This window comes from Lepidochelys kempii, chromosome 10 (genome assembly GCF_965140285.1).
Source record: "Lepidochelys kempii isolate rLepKem1 chromosome 10, rLepKem1.hap1, whole genome shotgun sequence".
NCBI lineage: Eukaryota > Metazoa > Chordata > Testudines > Cheloniidae > Lepidochelys > Lepidochelys kempii.
The window spans coordinates 11367916-11388574 of NC_136389.1; the positions used below are offsets into that span (position 1 = coordinate 11367916).

General features: G+C 43.4%; 1 protein-coding gene across 4 annotated transcripts; it reads right to left on the reverse strand.

Annotated features, from left to right (window-relative positions):
• Positions 1-3452: 3452 nt before the first annotated feature.
• Positions 3453-19923, reverse strand: BRAT1 (BRCA1 associated ATM activator 1). 4 transcript variants are annotated; one of them, XM_073361970.2, is made up of 14 exons: positions 19867-19923; positions 19041-19185; positions 18419-18573; positions 14265-14412; positions 12856-13228; positions 12621-12740; positions 11607-11698; positions 11144-11262; positions 10293-10479; positions 9777-9850; positions 9048-9150; positions 7724-7822; positions 6502-6680; positions 3453-6329 (listed from the first exon to the last, which is right to left on the reverse strand). In XM_073361970.2, the coding sequence occupies exons 2-14, from the start codon at positions 19165-19167 to the stop codon at positions 5604-5606; spliced, it is 2502 nt and encodes an 833-aa protein (XP_073218071.2). In that variant the 5' UTR covers positions 19168-19185; positions 19867-19923; the 3' UTR covers positions 3453-5603. The 4 variants fall into 4 exon arrangements, with proteins under 4 accessions (XP_073218071.2, XP_073218072.2, XP_073218070.2 ...); XM_073361971.2 differs by having other exon boundaries at positions 14265-14409; positions 19786-19923; XM_073361969.2 differs by having other exon boundaries at positions 19786-19923.
• Positions 19924-20659: the final 736 nt, after the last annotated feature.

Here is a 20659-nt window from a genome sequence, read left to right on the forward strand (position 1 = left end):
GGAGGCTTCGTGACTCTGCCACAACCCACCCCAGAAAAGGGCAGTGGAGAGGGTCTTCCAAGCTGCCTAGAGTGGCTTCATCGGATGCATGCAGTGGAAAATACAGTGGGGAGATTTATATACATAGAGAACATGAAACAATGGGTGTTACCATATGCACTGTAACCAGAATGATCACTTATGGTAAGCTATTATCAGCAGGAGAGCCGGGGGGGGCGAGGGGGGGATGGACACCTTTTGTAGTGATAATCAAGGTGGGCCATTTCTAGCAGTTGACAAGAATGTCTGTGAACTGCTGGAAATGGTCCACCTTGATTATCACTGTCAACTCCCTCCCCCACCCGGCTCAATACCAGGGCCAAGGCCATTTTAAAGACTGCTGGACTAATTAAGGGCCTGAGCCCAGGGAGGACTACAGGAGAGAAAGTCCAACTGAGGGGTACTGGGATAGGCCCCCATCAGACCGGAAGGAGATTTTATTTCACATATAGACTATGTGTGACTCATCTGGAAGGCTGAGGCCATGTCTACACTTACAAGCTTACAGCGGCACAGATGTACTGATACATTTCCTTACAAGCTAGGATCTTACCTAAAGTTTGGGTTCTAGTCACAGCACCATACTATAGCTATGATAAATGTTCCTTTGAAATGTCTTGAGCCTGGTCTACATACAGGGCTTACGCTGGTGCAACTGTTGGTTAGGGATTATTAATTTATTTTACAGAAATTGTTGTCCAACCCCCAGTGTGGATGCAGTTAAATGTATCAAAGTAACTTTTCTACCAGTATAGTTTATGCCCTTCCTGTATGGGACTAAGCTATAGTAGTATGACTGCATCCACACTAGCAGAGTTGCAACCCTTTAATTATACCAGGGTCACTGCATCCACGCTGGGGAGGCGGTGAGATTGTACTGGTCTAGCCATACTGGTATCGTTAAAAAGTGATGCAACTTATGTGTGGGCAAGTCCTTATTTGCTTCCCATTGTGCATTTTAAAGCTGTGTAATGCAGCGGGAACACACTGGTGGGTTTTAATTTGCTATTTAGAATTCAGAGAACATTCTCCACCCAATTAAACAATTGTATTCACTGGTCAAATGCACGGCATAAATGAATACAGTTGTTCCATTAACCCATAGCTCTTAAAGGAAAATGTCATGTCATTTTGAAAGTGTCTCATATATGTAATACAAACAGATCACTGGTGAAGAATGTACATTTCTACAGGCATGCGTGACAGAATTACATTTTAAAAGCCACCCACCTATGGGGAGGAAACTGGTTCAGCAGTTTCACTATGAAAAATTGCATTACAATTTATACAGGGGGAATCAGCAGTAACACCTTTGTTGTGGCCTTTGTCACTTGCTTTTGCGAACAGTGGCTTTGCATACTAAGAAATACAATTCTAACAGATTTCCAAGACATACTCTGCAACAGGCTTCATCTCTACAGACAGGGACATCTCAGTGCAGACCTGCTGGTCGCCAAAAATGCTTGTTTTCTTATGCTCTCTGTTGGTGGCTCTGCATGAGCCATTAAAGGGACAAATCCTTTCTCTCAAGCTGTGCTGAAATTTGTTGAAAAAAGAAGTAACCCACAGAATTTCACATCCCCTCATAGATCATGCAATAGGACTTATACTGCAAGTGTTTAGAAAAAGCTCCTGTGAAATAAGCTTCAATCCAACTGCTCTGATGCATCTTTGATACTCAAAATGTGGATACAGCAGCCCAGAGCCTAAAGTTGTTACTCAAATTAAGAGCGGACAGCAATGGGGAATTTTGCTTACGGGCTGTATTGTGTGTATGGAAAAGTCTCCCTATGGCAGCAGCTAACATTCTAAGTTATAAAAGCTACATGGCTTCCCCCATGCCCCCCCCAAAAGAAGGCAGTGTGGGCACTGCTGGATTCCCTCCACCATAACATGTGTTCCGAATGCTGATGAGCACGTGTTCCTGTTCACATACCCACAAAATCCCTTTGCCCAGCATGAATGATGACTGTTGCCATCAGTACTGTGGATATACACAATTTAAGGGGCCCGCTACCCCAACCTAGAAAAATGAAGTGCTAGATGGCAAAACCTGCAGCGTTGTGGTGGTGTGTTCAGTGTGCATATTTCTGAACAAGCAGGTTATGTGCTCTGTAGGCCCTGCTGAAGGTTCTACCTGAGCAGAACTCTGGTCTCTGCATTGAGGTTGAGAGTTCAGGGGTCTGTTATGAACTTAGCAAGGCAGGCTCCTTGGGAAAAGCACTGTGGTCACTGCTGCTCAAGAGTGAAGGGCAACATAGGCAAACTGCTTAAGTTCTCAACACCACAGCAGACTATACCACAGGGGTTCTCAAACTGGGGGTTGGGGTCATGAGGTTATTAGAGGGGGGTCACGAGCTGTCAGCCTCCACCCCAAACCCTGCTTTGCCTCCAGCATTTGTACTGGTGTTAAATATATTAAAAAGTGTTAACTTATGGGGGGGGGTCACACTCAGAGGCTTGCTATGTGAAAGGGGTCACCAGTACAAAAGTTTGAGAATCTCTGTTATACCAGAATATATTCAGGAATTGGGATGATACTTTTGCTGCAGGACAAGAGTAGTTCCTTGTCTTTAATCTGCTTGATAAATTGGCAGCCTTGCAAGAAAAGCTTGGGCTTACAGTCCTGACTCACCAAGAGATCAGTGTGTCCTGGGGAGATGTCACTGCACAGAGGAAGGGTAAACCATGGCCAGGAGGCAGATCAGGCCATGGGCACTGATCTCTTTCCTGATAGGACAGCACTAGATGATCAAGGTAGAAGGCTCATCTATTTTAAATTTGCTTGTTGGATTTTTGTTGGCACTGAGGTATTTTTCAGCAGTAAAGGCAGAACTCCTCAGGGGGCTGGAACAAGTCTAGGATATGCCATTCTGGAAATAGAGACACAATGTGAACCAGGCTTTTCTCTTCAAGGGTGCAGTAAGAAAACATTCTATTTAACTCTAAAAACCGAACACCGGGGGGGAGCCTAGTGGCTGAGGCTGTTGTGCCGGAACTCAGTTTCAATTCCTCTCTCAGCTGGCTCTCTGCCCTTACAAGCACCTAGGACTGTGGGGAATGCACTAGTTGCTGGCTGTGTCATGGTGTTCATTCACAAGTCAGGCAGCTAAGGTTTTGGTTTAAACAAGATTTATAACATCCCTAAGCACTAGCTGAATTTTTCTGCAGCAGGGAAAATAAGGTTTTCTTGGCTGCTCTTTACCTCCCTTGATCTCTCCACCCCCAGCCACTTCGCTGTCATGCTGCTGATTTTCACGCCGCTCAGCTCTTTTCCCCTCTTGTTGGATACATGATTCCAGTCTCAGCCTCCCAGTACTAATGCAAGTCTTGAAGAACAGAGGGCAGTGAACAGACACGTGCAAGGTACAATAAAGGAGGGTGAAACAGAGCAGAAGAAATGGAAGCTGTGCAAAAGTCAGTATTGTTTTTAATCTAATTGCTGAAGGTAGAGAGCTTTTCAGTACAATACTGTTTATGAAAGTTCCAAAATTAATCCTCCTGTCACCTCCACTTGCAGGCAGAAAGATGAATGAGATGCTACTTCCCACTGCACATGTAAGTAGCCCTCCCTGTCCCTCACTCCAAACTCTGTGTGTGTCTTTCTCTGGTGGCATATATATCATGCATTGGGTAAGGTGGCTTCAGACTACAAGCAGTCAGGGGCCTGAACTTAGCATCACTAGCACTTCTAGCTAAAGGTGCTTGTGATCTAATAACTCTGCTCTCTTCCCCTTTTAAACAGGTCAGAGAATGCCCTGCAAAGAGTATGGTGCTAGCTTTGGATAATAATCCATTGAGCAGACATGGTTGCAGCGGTTGAGAAAAACAATCTACGCTTCCTTAAATTAGCCAGACTCTTCTCCACTAACCCTCCCAGCTTCTGCAAGTGCCAGGCAGGGTAAGGATATGGCCATCTTGGTCTTATTTTTATTCTTCTTTTTCTTTCTTCAGTCAGATACAGCCCAAGGTCAGACATGCTTGTATATCCTCAAAGGCTGCTCCTTCCAGTTGCCATAAGAGAGCTGGAGCTCTTGTGTAGAAAGCTGTGTGCAGCGTGGCAGATAAGCTTATTGTCTGAATTCATTCAAGGGTATGCTGTAAACTTCCAACCTCAGCAGTTAAGTATTCAAACCTATGCTTAACCTCCCTGCATTGCTGCCAGTAAGCTGTTCAAAATGACAGACTTTGAGATGCTGTTTCACTGACTAGCACAGCTGTTGGTAGAAGGGAATGAATGAGATGGTATTTGAATTGAAACCCTCTCCTCTTGAGACACTGCAGCTGGACGAGAGCTTCAGTATCCTCCATTAGCCTAAAATGAATGGCGTGTTCTTTACCATACCTACTTGGCAAGGTTAGTTTCACATCAGTGCTCAAGGGACGTAGGTACAGTTTGACACTGTTTCCATGGCTGTGCTGTTTCACTACAGAAGAGAGGTTTTAATACAGTGTTGCTTCTTGGGCTGCTGAAGTTGTAAACTACAAATCTACCCCAAGCTGCTTTCAAAAAGCTGGCAAATTGCCCTCAAAAAGCAGCTCTGCCACTTTGGGTACGGCTGCTCAATTTCTAATTGAGGAGGTTTGTTGACTTGGATGAGGCAAACCGAAGTCTGACACTGCCATTTTATTGAAAAGATCCAGCTGCCAAAGCTGCCTTCTCCCACTGGGAGTCATTCCAGCTGTTCTGAAATGGGGACTAGCGCACTCTGGAGGCTTAGAAACTGCAATTGCCCCCAGCGTCACTGAAATGCGAGTGTATTGCACCTTGCATCTCATCTTCTCCCTGGGAATCTGTGCAGGAAGAGGTCAGAAATTTTTTTGCCAATACAATTTTTAATTGATCTCCTGCCATAGTTACAGGAAACATTCAAAACACTGATGTCATGATGACTCTTCCCTAAATGTTCTCCTCTGCCTCTAGGCCCTTCGCTATAACAGGCACTCTGATTTAGAGTGGTAGTTTAGACAAAGCAAAAATGGACAGATCCCTTTTAAAACCAGTCTACTTGAACTAGCTTTCAGCAAGTTTAACCAACCAGGCTCTAAAAAAAAGGTTAATCAATTTCTTTACCTTGTCTACACCAGCACTTTACATCCGTTTTTAAAAAGTTGTGGTTTTGGGAGGTAATTTTCTTTATGACTTTATGTGAGGGTATATTAAAATGAAACAGATGCTTTTTTGGACGTTTAAAAAAAGTTTGGGCAGTGACTAGAGTCTGAATTCATACGGACCCTGTATTTAACAATCACTTGTTAAAATACGTATTATAGTTCCCGGCTGCACCTCTTAAATACTCTCTCCTTCAAATTCCTTGCATTCTGGGCCACAGCTAGCAAGGACAACATGCCCCTAACGACTGTCTAACCTGTTTGACAGCCAGCCAGGTTGTCGTCCTCGCTGTTCAGACCAGTCCAAGACAGAGTCCTCCTCCTGGGCCTTTCTATAACAGTTTCCCCTTTTGCAAGGCCTGGTTTCTACTCTTTGGTAGCAAATAACTTCTCTTGCAGCCAGATACCTATTTGGAATGGCTTCCTATCTGAGCAAGAACCTGCCACTGACTTTAATAGCAGTCAGCTTCATTCTCCTCCAAGGTCCCCACAGTGGCCAGGATGTCCTGCAAGAGGGACTGCGGGCTCTTCTCAATGTGGTCACTACTTCTGTTCAGAGAGCTGTGCAGCTGTTCCAAGTCCACAGTTCTCAAAACCAGCAGCACATCGTTTGGGTCTTGGGAGCCAGCCTCATCAGCATCACCTCTGGGACAGGAACTCCATCTCCTCAGAGTCTCTTCTAACCAAGCAATGCCATGTGCTTCTGTAGACAAGCTTGCACTCGTCCCCTCCTTCTGGCTGCTCTCCTCACAGAGCTCAGCTTTCAAGGCAATGAGGATGTTGCAGGCTTTCTGAGCCACTGGCCTGTCACAGTCACACAAAGCACCAAACAGGAACTCAAACAGTTTCACCTGGCAGAATATCTGCAGAGACTCATTCAGATGAGTGGAGCGGGTGGCAGAAGATAAGACAGCAGCATACGGGCATGCAGCAAGGCCAAGCCGTCCAAGCGTCTGGGCAGAGAAAACTTCAGCCAGTTCCAAACCACCAGCTTTGACTTCCCAGTCTAAGTCTGTGTTCACAGCTTGGAGCACACTGGAGACAAACTGCTCAGTGTCTTTCAGTACATCTGTGTGGCCTTCTCTCAGCCAGTCAATGAAAACACTGATCACAGCTCTTCTAGGGAAGCCCTCTGAGTCTGTTGATAAGATTTCTTGAAGTTGTGCTACAATGCTTTCCTAAGAGAAAGAAAAGAAATGGAAACTCTTGGCTAAGGAGTTCAAAACACTCCAGTTTCTCTCTAATAATTCAGCATCTTAGTTAATGGCTGCAAAATCTCTTATTTGCTCATGGGAAGTTCTATTAGATTCTGCTGTGGGTTTAACAAGGGTTATCTTCCCCCTTCCTTACCTCTTTGCCATTTCCATTTTCTATGCCAGGCTTCTTTGAGATGAGATGGGTAAGGAAGGACAGCTGTCCCATGGCTGTCACAGCACTTGCTCGCACGTAACTCTCTGGGTCCTCAAGAAGATCTTCTGTGAGCTTGGGCACCTCCGAAGAGAAGAGAACTTGCCTGAATCCCTCCTTCTCTGTAAATATACAGCAGTCCAAAAAAAAAAAAAAAAAGGGCTTCATTCCTCTATCCAGCCAAACGGCTTCCAATGCAAACAGCCCCTCATCTTACTAAGACGTCTGCTGCCTGCCGAATGAGTTGAGCTGCTACGGAGACCAGGCAACTGCCGATGAGAGCACAGTGCAACACCACAAGCTTGTTGAATTCCAGTCATACCCCAACCCCCCCCCCCCCCAAATTGTTAGAGCTCGGAAAATCTACTTGCCATTGGTGTGCATGCAAATGAACCTCTCCCCGGCAAGGGGGTATTTACTCTCAGCTTGCTGAATTTAGGCTTTCATTTTTAAATAAATGTCTAGCCCTGATGGTTCTGAAGAACCTACCCAACACACGCTGAATAACTGACAGTGCTAGTGAGGGGTCTGCAGGTCCGATGAAACAGGTGTGAGTGCTCAAGACCCAAAGCCAGAGGCTGTGTGCTGGGACAAGCAGCTGGATTGTGCACTGGAGAGTTCCACTTTGGTTTGGGGACAGAAGTAGGGAAAAGAAATTCATTCTCTCCTCTCTGCCATCAAACAGGAACTGAGCTACTGTGGGGTTAACTACCCTGGCCTCAGAGCTGGGCCTCTGCCGTGTAAGGGGGGAACGGAGGGTGAATCTGCAATGGGCAGAAAGCCCCTGCAGAGCTGGGTTCTGCACCATGCAGGTGTGTGCTCTTGTGCAAGCTCCCCAAATCCTTCCCCACTGCCTGCTCAGTGAAACCTTATCCATTCCATTGCCTCCCTACATATCTCATTGTCTCACTGCCTCCTAGTCAGATTCCTTAAAACTACTATATGTCTGGAACTTCAGGAGGACTCAGCACTTGGAGCCCAGTAGGATAAACCTACTGGATGACTTGTCAGGGTTTCTCATGGCTTAGGTCACTCAAAAGTGTTGGGTGGGTTTGTTTTTGCAAGTAGGTAAGTTTGCAGGCTAAGGTGTTTTTTTTGGGGGGGGGGGGGAGAAGGGAGGGTTGGTAGTAAATGCTTGGATATGGTGATAAACCTCAAATCTTACTTCTCAGATGCTTAACCAGATGGGTGAGAAACTCCAGGGCGGAGTCCCGTACTTCCCAGTACGGGCTGCACAAACGCTTCTGCAGCACCAGAAACAGATCTGCACATGGCAAGCAAGAGGTTTAGGAAAGGAACAAGTCAGTACAGTACAGACCCGTTTACACGCGAATCCGCTTAAAGCGTAGTAGCGCTGGGCCTCCCAGTGCTACCTATTTAACACGTGGTACAGGAACTTGCTATGTAGCACTACAGATTTTCTCACTAACTTACTGACATAGAAATCGACAGGAAGTGCGGAGCGGAAACAGATTGTACGTCTTTACCGATCTCGGTAAAGACATATCACGCACACGTAGTCATTGTCACGCTAGAGAGAGAGATAATATGTAGTAGTTATATAATAATATATACACTACATTAGAAAATTTTAACCGTAGGCCTAATATAATGGCAGAGGGCAAGCGTCAGCGTTCCTACACAGTAGAAGAAAAGGTAGCGGCAATAGATCGCATAAATAACAGAGAAACCCAGGCCAAAGTTTCAAAAGATATTGGGATTGCTGAATCTACTCTCAGAGGATGGCTAAAAAACTAATCTAAACTGAATGGCTTTGTACAAAATATAGATTCTGCTGCGGGACTTAAGCAAAAACACGCACTATTCAGCAAAATGCACAATAGACAAAGCCACGTGCATGTGGTTTGCTCAGGAAAGGCTGAAAGGAATGCCACTAAGTGGGCCAATTCTTCAAGCCCAAGCAACAAAATCTGGAAATTTAACGGGGGATGAACCATTCCAAGCCAACCAGGGGTTTATAAGTAGTTTTAAAAAGCATCATGGCTTAGCACTGGTATCAATTTCTGGAGAAAGCCGATCAGCTGATGAATCGGCCGTGAACGCGTTTCATCTGCAGCGAATGACAGACTTCATAAAAAAAAAAATGCAATCCAGAAAGAGCAGAAAATAATGGCTTTTTTTCTAAGTGAATCAGACACTTTTCAGCATGGCCCTCTTAACCTGCGGTCATGACGGCTTGACTCCCGACAGCCGCACGTAGTAGCAATTTTTTTTTGTTAAACATTAGCATCCTTTAAATTATCATATGCAACATCTTTTACTGCTTCCTTCAGAGATCCCTAGCACATCTTATTGGACACTGCTCCAACAGTTGTGTTATATGTAAATATATGTGCACCTAATATAGGGATTGTGAAAGAGAGGCAGAGTAGCAATTCTATAAGAGCTACTTCTCTGTTGAAACTATTTGTCCAATACTGCCGTAATACTTTGCCATTAGTTGGACTTTACCCCAACAGTTTCCTTACCTCGGAGAAACTGGTCAATCTGTTCCCAGCGATCCCTGGAGCTGGGTGCTTCTGACAAACTCACCAGCCATTTGAGTGTTGCTTGAAATGACTTCTTCAGAACCTAGAACACGACAAACAATCAGAGGGAGGTTGCCCTTCTAATATTTACTTCACGAGGAGGCTTTTTTTTTTTTTTTGCACTTACACTGGATAATATTTGCTTAGTCTTCTCAATTGCAGCCAAACTGCTAAGGATAACAACCCAGCATCCTTTGTTATCAAGAACTAGGCTGCTGGTAAACATTGCCTAGATCAAGAATCCAATGGTGCCTGCTTGTTTTCCTAGCAGGCTCCTGGAACGTGTCTACTCTTAATACCAGCTTCTAATTTTCCAGAGTCTCGACCAGCGGGAAATCTTCAGTCATCTCAGCAATGCAATAATGTAATACCAAAAACACTGGCAAACCCAGCACCAAGTACTAGAAACCCCAAGACTGAGGGAAGTACTCTTGGGGTACAATAACTCCTGTTTCCTTTCAAGGATATTGAACACAGTCAGTTGTATAATCGCTTAATCACATTTCTTGAGCCACTTCCTCTGTCACTCAGAGCTGAGACAGGGGCCTCTTAAGATGTTCCAGTACAGTTGTTTGTGGTGTCAAACGGTTTCTCAGAACCGCATCCTAAAGAGACTAGAATTACTGTTTTAGTAGACAGTCACTTCTGTGATTTGTTTTCTGTACTTACGGTAGGACTGGTATCTGGACTCTTCAGGTATGCAAGGAGGATGTCAGATACACTTCCCATGAATACACTGTGGCCTGAAACACAGGAAAAGTGATAGCCAACGATCAATACTAATCAGAAAAAAAACCGAATCAACTCTTGAAATACCAATATATTTATTATAGAACTATTTGTAGGGGAGAAAACCAAGTGTAACCACTAAACAGCAAAATACATTGTATCTGAAAGCAGGGGAGAAGAGAAATGGCCTACCTATAAAAACTGCTTTCATCACTAATTGCTCTAACTTACCAACAGTAATGAAGATTCATTGGTGAAGTTGATGTATGGTCTGAAGCCCAGAACTGAACAAACTTGGGAACTGGATTGTTCTTATACTTCAAAATGGTGAACCCAGACCCAGAGGCTGAGAGGGGAAATGGGTACAGGACACTTTGCTCTGCTACAAATCTAGAATGGCTACAAGTTCCAGAAATAAGTAAATACACTGATGCATAAAACGTGGAAAACACTCACGTTCCCAGTGAGAGAGCGCTCCCAGGATGTCAAATGCTGACCGCTGAACTCTGAAGCAGCCAATCAGGATTCTACTGATCTTGTTTCCCAGACAGGTTGCTGGAGTCGCAAGGCCAATACAGAATTGCAATATTGTCACTACAGACTGTAGCAAAGGTATATGGGGCAAATCCACGGGCAAGCAGGTCTGAGGTAGAAAGCAGATAAGTTTCTAGCAAATACCTCAAGCATGTGTTTGTATATGTAGTGTACATATTTTTATTACAAGAGAAGTAGGAGAGGATGGGCAGAAACCTGTTTCATTCTAATGTGGTATCATCCCTATGGTATCACAAGTCTGATAGTTATGAACAGGTTCCCTCCCACACCCCAAAAAGCTATTGCATAAATGATGGAGGGTTACTGTTAGTACTAGAGAAAGCAGTTTAACAGGGTTTACAATAGGTGAGACGTCAGAATCTGAGAGGAAACTTAGGAATAAAAATTTCTGCAGTGCTAGATGGCAAACTTGGTATGGGTGAGTGAAAGAGGAAAGAAGATCATCTCTCTGCCATCACTGACATGTGGTGGACAGTAGCCTCAAATCAACTATTATAGTTGCAATGCGTAAGCCAAGTGCAGCCTTCTTTTAAAGCTTAAATATGCCTGTTCTGTGAGGGAGGTAAAAGCAAGATGGGAGAAGAGGGTAGCAGATTTCTTCTTTGACTAGATAAGGCACCAATGGAAAGTCCCCACTGCCAACATTTCTCCGTGTTCCATTTGGTTGCAGGCCCTATTGTGAAAATCTATCTTAATGAAATCTTTCAAGTAACCCATTCCTTCCTCAGGTATCCCTCTCCCCAGACCACTACCAGGTACTGCAGCTCCTCCAGATGAGCCAACGTCTGACACAGGAGACTAGCACAAGAGGATCTGCAGGACAGAAGAGTTTCAACAGTAGCAGGATCGTTCACAGACCTATTCAGCAAACCTGGAGATGGAAAGGAGGAGAGAACTGAGGTTAGTAGAGGACAGCAGTGGGTTTGAAATAGAGATGGCAAAAGAGTTTTAAGTAAAGGAAGGAATGGATTTAGTGCCATCTTTCACTGAAAAATAAGACCCCTCCCTCAGCAGGATACTGTACACTCTGGCAGCTATATCACAAACGCTGCTTCTTGACTTTAGTCTCGCTCTCACACAACAGTTGTTACTTCAATTGTTCACTCTCCCCCCCGCATTAAAGATAAAACTCATACCACCATTCCTACTGAATACAGTCTTGTCCTTTAAAGGCAGATTGGTTGTTTATCCTTCACTTGTCTATAACTATTATACCTGGGTATTCCAAGGGTTGGGAGGCTGCTTTCAGAACACAGTCCATTGGTTGAAGCAGAACACTCAGAGCTTGGATCCTTACTGCCTGTGGGCTTCAAAAGGAAGAAGTAACGGTGAACAGACAACACTTCATTCTCCCTGAGTATCTGCCCCCAAATTCTGATTAGTTAATAAGAGAGGAGATTCTTTCAGCCTTAAATCAGGCTGGGGCTGGTGGGAGAGTAACACGTTGCTATGTGGGGATTCAAGCTCTGTCCCAAGCTTCCTGTGCTAAGCCAGGAGAGGAAGGAGAAAAGTCCTTGTGGTTTTCAAACAACCTCACTGCAGTAAAGCTAACTGGTTTTGGTGTGAAGTTTTTCAAGAGAGAAGGGGACCGTAAAGGGACAGAATCCTGAGTGATCTTCTTCCCATCAACACAACGTTACATACTCAGAGTGTAGGCATTACTTAACCTGCAACATTGGATCATGTGCACCCAGTAATACTCTCCTATTTACAGTAACCTACATTAATTGCTCCTCACATTGCTGGTTTAGGTAGAAGTCCCAAGAGCAACTATGGTGATTTCTGCTGGCAAGCAGTAAGTGTACTTCTATTAGACAGCATATGTGAAGGGGAAGGAAATAGAGGGAAGTGTTGTTTGACTTGCACTCAAGATAATGCCTACTCTGAACATTAATTTTGGCACTAGAGAGCAAAAACAAAAAAGTTTGCCATTCCGAACCTAGAGGCTGGCTGTCTGTAGGTGGGATTTGAAAGCATGTACAAGGCATTTGTTCTCCTGTTCCTCATGTTTGGAACTGGACTGTCAGACCATCAGCATCTGCAGCTCCTGGACACGCTTTTCTGTACCAACCTTACAATGGCAGCGAGTTGCACCACAAAGTTTCCCTCCTCATACAGAAGAGCACTGACAATCAGAAAGGAACTTGACAACTTACGAAAAAAGATTTGCAGAATAATATTCCAAGATTATAAGAAAGCTTTTTAAAGTTTGATACCAACAATTCATACCATTCCTGAAGCTTCAGTACTCCCACTGCCAAATGACCAACTTGAGCTGGGTTTAAGTGCTCCAGAGCACATGTCACTGATGTCCACAGGCTACATTCAGGGCAGCTAAACACAGGAGACCTGAAAGAAAGAAGTGTTAACATATGTTTGTGTACACACCTTGGAAAAGACCACCACATATCTTGTAACATTTTGGACAGTATTGCATGAATCCAAGTTCCAAAGAGGTCTTTACCTTGTCATGCTAAGGAAAAGGTCCACCAGTGAGTGCCCGGCGTGGACTGGCTCCTCCTCCAAGAGATACACAATTGGCTCGGATAGTTGTGACCAAAGTACTTCAGTCCACAGATCATGACAGCATCCAAACACACTAGTTAGCAGCTTCAGGGATTGGTTGATACGAGAGGCAGAGTTGGATTTAAGGGACTCTTCAGTGTGCACTACAAGCTTTTGAGCACATACTGGCCAATCACAGTCCTTTATACTTACAAGTTTAGTCTGGAATGATTGTAGAGAGAAGGTGAGCATGTGCACTAAAAGCTGATTGGCAGCTGAAGCCACAAACAGGCTGGGGTCTCCCTGCAGAGTGAAGATCACATCTATGGCTCCTATGTCAAAGGAAAAAAACAACAACAACAAAGCCATGACACTTAAAGAAACAAGAGTTTTGTTGTAACCTGGAGACTTCATCGCAATCCAATCACGTATCATCCTACTTCTGAGTACCTCACACAAATTAAAATGTAAAGTTAAAATGAAAACACAAACTTAATGTTACATATGAACAGACTGAAAAAAGTCAGTCTATCCATCATTGGCCATGGGGGGAAAAAGGAAAAAAATGACAATGGCTGGCATTGTAAAATTTCTGTTTTCCCCACTGTAAGATTATAGGGGCTGTGATAGGCAGCTTATGATCTCCCGCCGACATAGCGCTGGGCACACTACCACTTATGCCAGCCAAATTTATGTCATTCAGGATGTGTTTAAACTGTGGTTTAAAGAGAACCAATAGGGGGTGAATAGAATCTTCAGGGTGTGGGAGCGGACAGCTGGAGGAGGCTGTTAGATTGACCTGAGATAAGATGCTCTGTATATGTTAACTAAGTATCAAATAAAGACTGTCAAGTTACTACCCATTAATTATTAAGACTAGTGAATTACCTGAATTTTAAAACACAAATAGGACTGCTCACATTGAGTAAAATCTGCAAGCCCAATGAAAAATCTGTGGCAATGAAACCTGGGTTAATTTCCCTAGAGTACAATAATCCTGAACTATTTCTATTAGACTGCAAATAAGAATTTTGGTGGCTTTCCAATGCACTATTTTTACCTTGCTTATTGGGTAAGTGTGTGTTTCTCCCTCCAACATGGATGCTATTTTTTTTTTTTATATTGAGGAACCTTAATACATATGTAAGTGTAACAAAAATAAAGCAATACAATTAACTTTTACAACAGCTTAAGTCCCTTCTGTCGTCGTTTCCTCGTTTTATTTTTCTCGAAGTAAAATAATGACATCTGAACATAATATCCTAGGACGATTCTGCTCATTTAACACTTAAGTGACAGATTACAATAGCCAAGGCACACTTAAAGGATTTAAGACGTTAAAGAATACTGGCAAGAAACAGCGCTCACCACAGTTGCACAAAAAATGGAGGGCGCTCTGGTGCTGCACCATGCTGTGCGCACCCTGGACCCAGCCGCTTCGCACAGATGCCTCTTCCCACAGAGCAGTGCTGAGAGGCCCCACCTCTCCAAAGAGGCTGATCAACAGCTCCCTCTGCTGAGTCAAGAGGAGAGAACACAAGTAAACTATGCAGCAAGCAGAGTTTTGGGGGCTTGTAGGTTAGTTGTGTAAATCAATTTGATAATAGCTATCGCAGTAAAACCCTACCTAATTAAAACACTTAATAAAAGGTGCTATGCAAAGGGAAAACACTTGTCACATGCTTAACCCAGGAGTGAGAGAAAAGTTAACCATCTGAAAGAGATTTTTAGAACTTTAGGAAAAATTCTAAGGCTATGACAGCCCATGAAGTTGTTTCCTAGCCAGGTGTTCTCTTCCCTGTAGACTTTAGAGCATACTTTAAATTCATATGCCATCATACAAAACAAGGGAATTTAAAAAAAATATTTCCTTCATATTTGAGGCACACTGAGACTGCTGGGTCCCTACCCTATCCTACCCACAGGAAAAACTATGTTCCATTATTGCAATTTAAATTAAAAGGATCTTTCTCGGGAGGTACTATTATCCAGCCACTGCTGTAGGATGCTGTTAGAAGGCCACACACTACAATGCACTTTAAAGATGAAAAAAATGATTAGGGGACTGGAACACATGAGTTATGAGGAAAGGCTGAGGGAACTGGGGATGTTTAGTCTACGGAAGAGAAGAATGAGGGGGAATTTGATAGCTGCTTTCAACTACCTGAAAGGGGGTTCCAAAAAGGATGGCTCTAGACTGTTCTCAGTGGTAGCAGATGACAGAACAAGGAGTAATGGTCTCAAGTTGCAGTGGGGGAGATTTAGATTGGATATTAGGAAAAAAATTTTCACTAGGAGGATGGTGAAACACTGGAATGCGTTAGCTAGGGAGGTGGTGGAATCTCCTTCCTTAGAAGTTTTTAAGGTCAGGCTTGACAAAGCCCTGGCTGGGATGATTTAATTGGGGATCGGTCCTGCTTTGAGCAAGGGGTTGGACTAGATGACCACCTGAGGTCCCTTCCAACCCTGATATTCTATGATTCTATGAAAAACACAACATAAATTATTATTATTATTGTGTGCTATTATTCGAAGTACATCATATGGCAGAGACAAGAAAGTGGTGACTGCATTAAGTCAGAATTCCCATGGTTTAGTGGGTTTGTAAGTCTGGCTTAATATATTAATGTTTGCTGATCAATTTGGCATGTACTAGCTGCTTTGTCTGAAGCATGTATACTCTAAGATAAAGTTCTCACACATTAACCCCCTGCCCAAAACATGTTTAGATCACTGTTAATGTAGTGTAGATTGAAGGAGAGATACTGGTGTATACCATGGCTTTAAGTGGTTTATTTTCCTCCTTCCACAATGCACCCAGTTTGAGAAAAGCGTCCTGGAGCCTGGTTAGTCTGACCTCTAAATTTCACCCTGTTACCCCTGTATTAATCCCAATAACTTGTGTCTGGCTAAAGCATATCTTCCAGAAAGGCATCCAGTTTTGATCCGAAGTCATCAAGAGATTGAGAATTCATTACTTCCCCTACTTTGTAGTTTGCTCCAGTTGTTAACAGAGTGTGATTAAATGTATGTCTAATTTAATCTATTTTGGTTCAGTTTCCAGCCATTGATTCTTGTTATGCATTTCTCTGCTAGATTAAAGAGCCCTTTAGTACACAGTTCTTTCTCCCCGTGACAGCACTTAAATAATGTAATCAAGTCACCCTCAGACTTCTTTTTGATAAGCTAAAGAGATTGAACTCTTTCAGTCTCTAACTGTAAAGCATTTTCTCCTGTTCTTTGAATAATTTTTGTGGTTCTCTTCTATGCCTTCTTAATTTTTAAACCACTTTTTAAAAAATGTGGACACCAGGACTGGATGTAGTATTCTAATATTTGTCTCACTAAGACTGTATAGAGGGGTAAAATCACCTCCTTACTCCCCTATTTATACAGCCCTGGATCACATTAGTCCTTTTGCCACAGCATCACACTGGGAGCTCATGTTCAGTTGCTTGTCCTTTCAGGCCTAAATCCTTTTCAGAGTCACTACTTTTCAAGATACAGCCCCCCATTCTGTAGATATGGCTTGCATTTCCTGTCCCCAGCTGTATTAAAACCCATTTTGTCTTAATGAATGGGTTATTACCAAAAACTTACCTTGTAAGTTTGACCAGCAATTTTTTATATTTACTTCCAGATCACTGAAAGCATTGAACAGTATCAGATCTAGTACAGATCCCTGTGGAACCCTACTAGAAACACTCCCATGTGATGCCCCCATTGAAAACTACTTTTTGAGATCTGTCAGTTAGCCAGTAAATCCATTTAGTGTGCGCCTTTTTATATGGTATAGTGCTAATTTGTAAACGTATTGTGGTAGAAGTCAAATGCCTTAAAGTCTAAGTATATTACATCTACACAGTTACCTTGTCAACCAGACTTTTAATTGCAGAAGAATTAAATCAGATTCATTTAACAAGACCTGTTTTCCATAAAACCAGGTTGACTTATACTAGTTATAGTCCTAACTTTTGATTTTTTATCAAATTCCATTATTAGCTTTTCCATTATTTTGCCTGGAATTCATGTCAGCTTAACTAGCCTAATGCTACCCAGGTCATTCCACTTGCCTTTTTTTAATTTAAGCACTCTTCCAATCTTTTGGATTTTCCCATTATTCCAAGATTTATGAAAATCAATACCAACATATCACAGATCTGTTCAGCCAACACTTTTAGGACTCTACAAACAAGTTATTTAGGCCTGCAGATTTAAAAATGTGTATGCCTCGTAGATGTTGTCTAACATCCTCCTCAGTTGCTAATTATCTGGAAAGTACTTCATCTTCATATGATATGAGTACATAATGCTGCTTCTTTCCAAATACATAACAAATATTTATTGAACACTTCTGTCTTTTGTGCATCATTAAAAATTTTACCATTTCATCTAGAAATGGGCCTATACCATTGCTTGGATATCTTCTGTTCCTAATATACTTTAAAAATATATACTTCCTCCTTATTGCTCTTAGCCCTGCCAGCCATTGAGTTTCCTCTAAAGTCTTTAGCTTCTCTTATCAATTTCCTACACTTTGTAACTTTTCATTTATATTGATTACTATTTCCCCTTTTTTAATATATTGCCTTTTTATTTCTAATTGCTGCCTTTACTTCACCACTGAAGCAGTATAGGCTTTTAGACAAAGTTGTCCTCTTTTTTGAATGAGGAATCGTGGTTTTCTGGCCATCTTAAATTCTTAAAAAGATTTCCCAATTTTCATTCACATTTTTCTGTCTAAGTTTTCCTCCCAGTCAATTTTGCTCAATTTTTCTCAGCCTTGGAAAATTATATTTATGGGCTTCCTCAAAAGAGCTATCACTGGTTAGGGTTGTCTGTAAGCAAGTCATGATCACTGGTCTATAGGCAGCCACCAACTTTCAGTGAGTGATTAATTCATTTTTATCCATCATCTTGAGGTCCAAAATAGTGAGCTCATGAGGGATGCAATACTTTGTGCTGAAAGGTCGTGTGTAATTTTTATAAGTGTGTGTTAGTAGCATATTGTAAAGCAGAGTTCTGACACTAAGCCATGTAAATTAACTGATTAATTCTGAATGATGAGATAACGCCAGAATTCAGGAAATGCGAAGTTAAAACCCACTTAAGATAGTACCTGCATAGGAGCATACACACACAACTCTCTTTGAAAACAGTTTACATCTTGTCACATGCCTCAAAAGAGGCTAACAAATGTGAGACGGTCATTCTATATCAGTTTTGGGGCTGAGACGTGTAATTTCTCTTCCCCTCTCCCAAGCATTTGACAGCTATGTTCTGCATACATACCCTGTTACATGCAAGGATGAGCAAGTAGCAGCTTTTACTGCTTTCTGTCTGCTCTGACAATACCATAGAGTGAATCTAACAACAGAAATCAATGTTTGAATGACTTCAGGATTGGAATGTTCTTACTAGAAAATAACCCTACATAACTATGGTTGTTTTACTCAGGTGAGGTCGACAAAAGCTAAGCAGTGGAAGTGTGTCTGTGATTAGTTGCTTAAGCCTTAACTTACCTGTAAATACTGGAAGCAGCTTTCAGAGGCTGCGAATATCCCTGTTAATCTCAGAATAAAGGAAAGAGTGCTAGAACTTGGATCCTTCAGTTTCAGCACACAAGTGATGAGCTCTGTCAAGCATGGATTCTCCTGTAACAGCAGCAGGCTAGATTCTGGGGAAGAAACATCCATGGAAGGTAGAGCAACAATTGACTATCATTTCTAGGACCTCTCTTTATTTTGTATTCCAGTTCTAGCAGGTTCATCTAAAAGCCAACAAGAGCGAAGCATACCCACTTAGTTGTCAGTTGGACAAGGATTCAGAAGCATTTAAAGCACCAGCCCTTTTACAGACCTTAATAAATATGTTATTAGAGCAAGAATCTCAGCCACTTACAAGAAGTGAAACAAAACTTCACTTGTAAAGCTTTTGTGTGTTCTCGTTACAGTATGAAAATGTCCAGACAGCACCCTCCATATTGAGGGAAGCTTCTATCACCTTCAGACAACCTACCATTTTATTTAAAGCCAATAGGTACAATCAAGTAGTATGTACAATATTAATTCTCCTTAAACAAAATCTGTGATGATCCCTCTGACTGCCAAGAGGCATAGGCCAAATCCAGAGAGCCAAAATTACCTGTTTCAGTCAGGGTCTTAAACCAGTCCAGAAATTTCTCAAGAAAAGTGTCATCTGCAACAAGTTGCCTTGAGTCTGCTAGAACTGCACAAACAGAAGGCAGGAGCTGAGAACATTCCCTGTCCATAGTGTGTCTGGTTTTCTTCTGGTAAAAGAATGTGAGAAACAAACTCAGTGGAAGCGCATCTCCATAACAAGGCAACACTGAAAGTCAAGTAAGGAAGTACAAGGTAGACACACTTTGCTGTAAAATCTAAGAGTACTTTGCATCCGATGAAGCGAGCTGTAGCTCACGAAAGCTTATCCTCAAATAAATTTGTTGGTCTCTAAGGTGCCCCAAGTTCTTCTTTTCTTTTATCTGAAAACCTGCAACTGAATCTGATCAGCAGAATTTATTCTGCTGCTTTCAGCCTCAAAGTGCTTTACAAACATTAAATCAGGTATTTGACTCACGCTCTTTCAGGAGCCAGGCTGATGTAAGGATACACGCCCCGAGCCTCAAAGGGATCCCAAATAAATACCGCTGAGGACCCGGGGCACAGACCCTCAGTGAGCGGGCTGAGCCCTCTACCCACCCTTGATCCGCGCTCTCGCTCCAGGCAAGGGGGAGAGGAAAACCTGCCGCCCCGGGCTCCCGCCACATCCAGGGGGCGGCCAGCACCACCCCGCCCGGCGCGTCACCGGGCCCCGCTCCCGCCGCCCTCCCCCTGCAGCACGGGGGAGCGCCCGGCCCACCCCCACTTGCCCGCTGCCGGAGCGGCCAGGTCTCCTCCCGGCAGCACCCGGGCTGACGGATCCTGGAGCCGGGCCGCGGCGCCCACCTCACCCCAGACAGCGCCGGCTTCCCCGCGTCAGACCGGCCGCCAACCGCGCCTCCCACCTACTGCCGTGAAACAGCGCAGACGCGGAATAGCCAAGGGGCGGGGCTACGGGACCATGGGGGCGGGGCTTGGAGGACAGCTGGAGGGGGGCTTCTGGGGATAAACTTATACCCACAGCGAGGGCTGGGCTGGGCTGGACTCCGGTGGCATTTCTGTGCACAAACGTGCACTCGTGTTAACTAAAGTGGTGCAGGCGCAGACCCCTGTGTGGACATGCTTTACTGGTTTGAGAGTGATCATAGCAATTTTGCATCAGTAGCGGCAAGCTATGTTGCTCTGTGAGGTGTAAATCAATGTCAGAGTGCCTGTACGCTGCCACTTTATCTTTGGCTTCACTGAATAAAAGGGGGGGGGGATTTCTGTTGCAAGAGCTATCTCCAGTTATTGCAAGGTAAAATCCTAGAGGAGATGAGGCAAGTTCTTCCCCTGATGTTCCTAGTCAAGATGAGCCCCAGTGGGGACTGTAGGAATACCCCATAAGGATATAACCGACATTGGTATGAGGCAGCTTATACTGATATAACTGTGTCCACACTAGGGTTTGTATCCATTTATCTATATTGTTAGACTATCACGCTTCTAACTGAAATAGTTAAATCTATTCAAAAACTGTGTGTAGCCCAAGCCTACTTGTTGGCCGCTATGCATAGCATTCTTCACAAACAGTTAAGCTCCACTTATACAGCAGGAAGCTCCAGAGGTAGAGGGGACCTAAAGCTACACAATTCTTTATAGAAG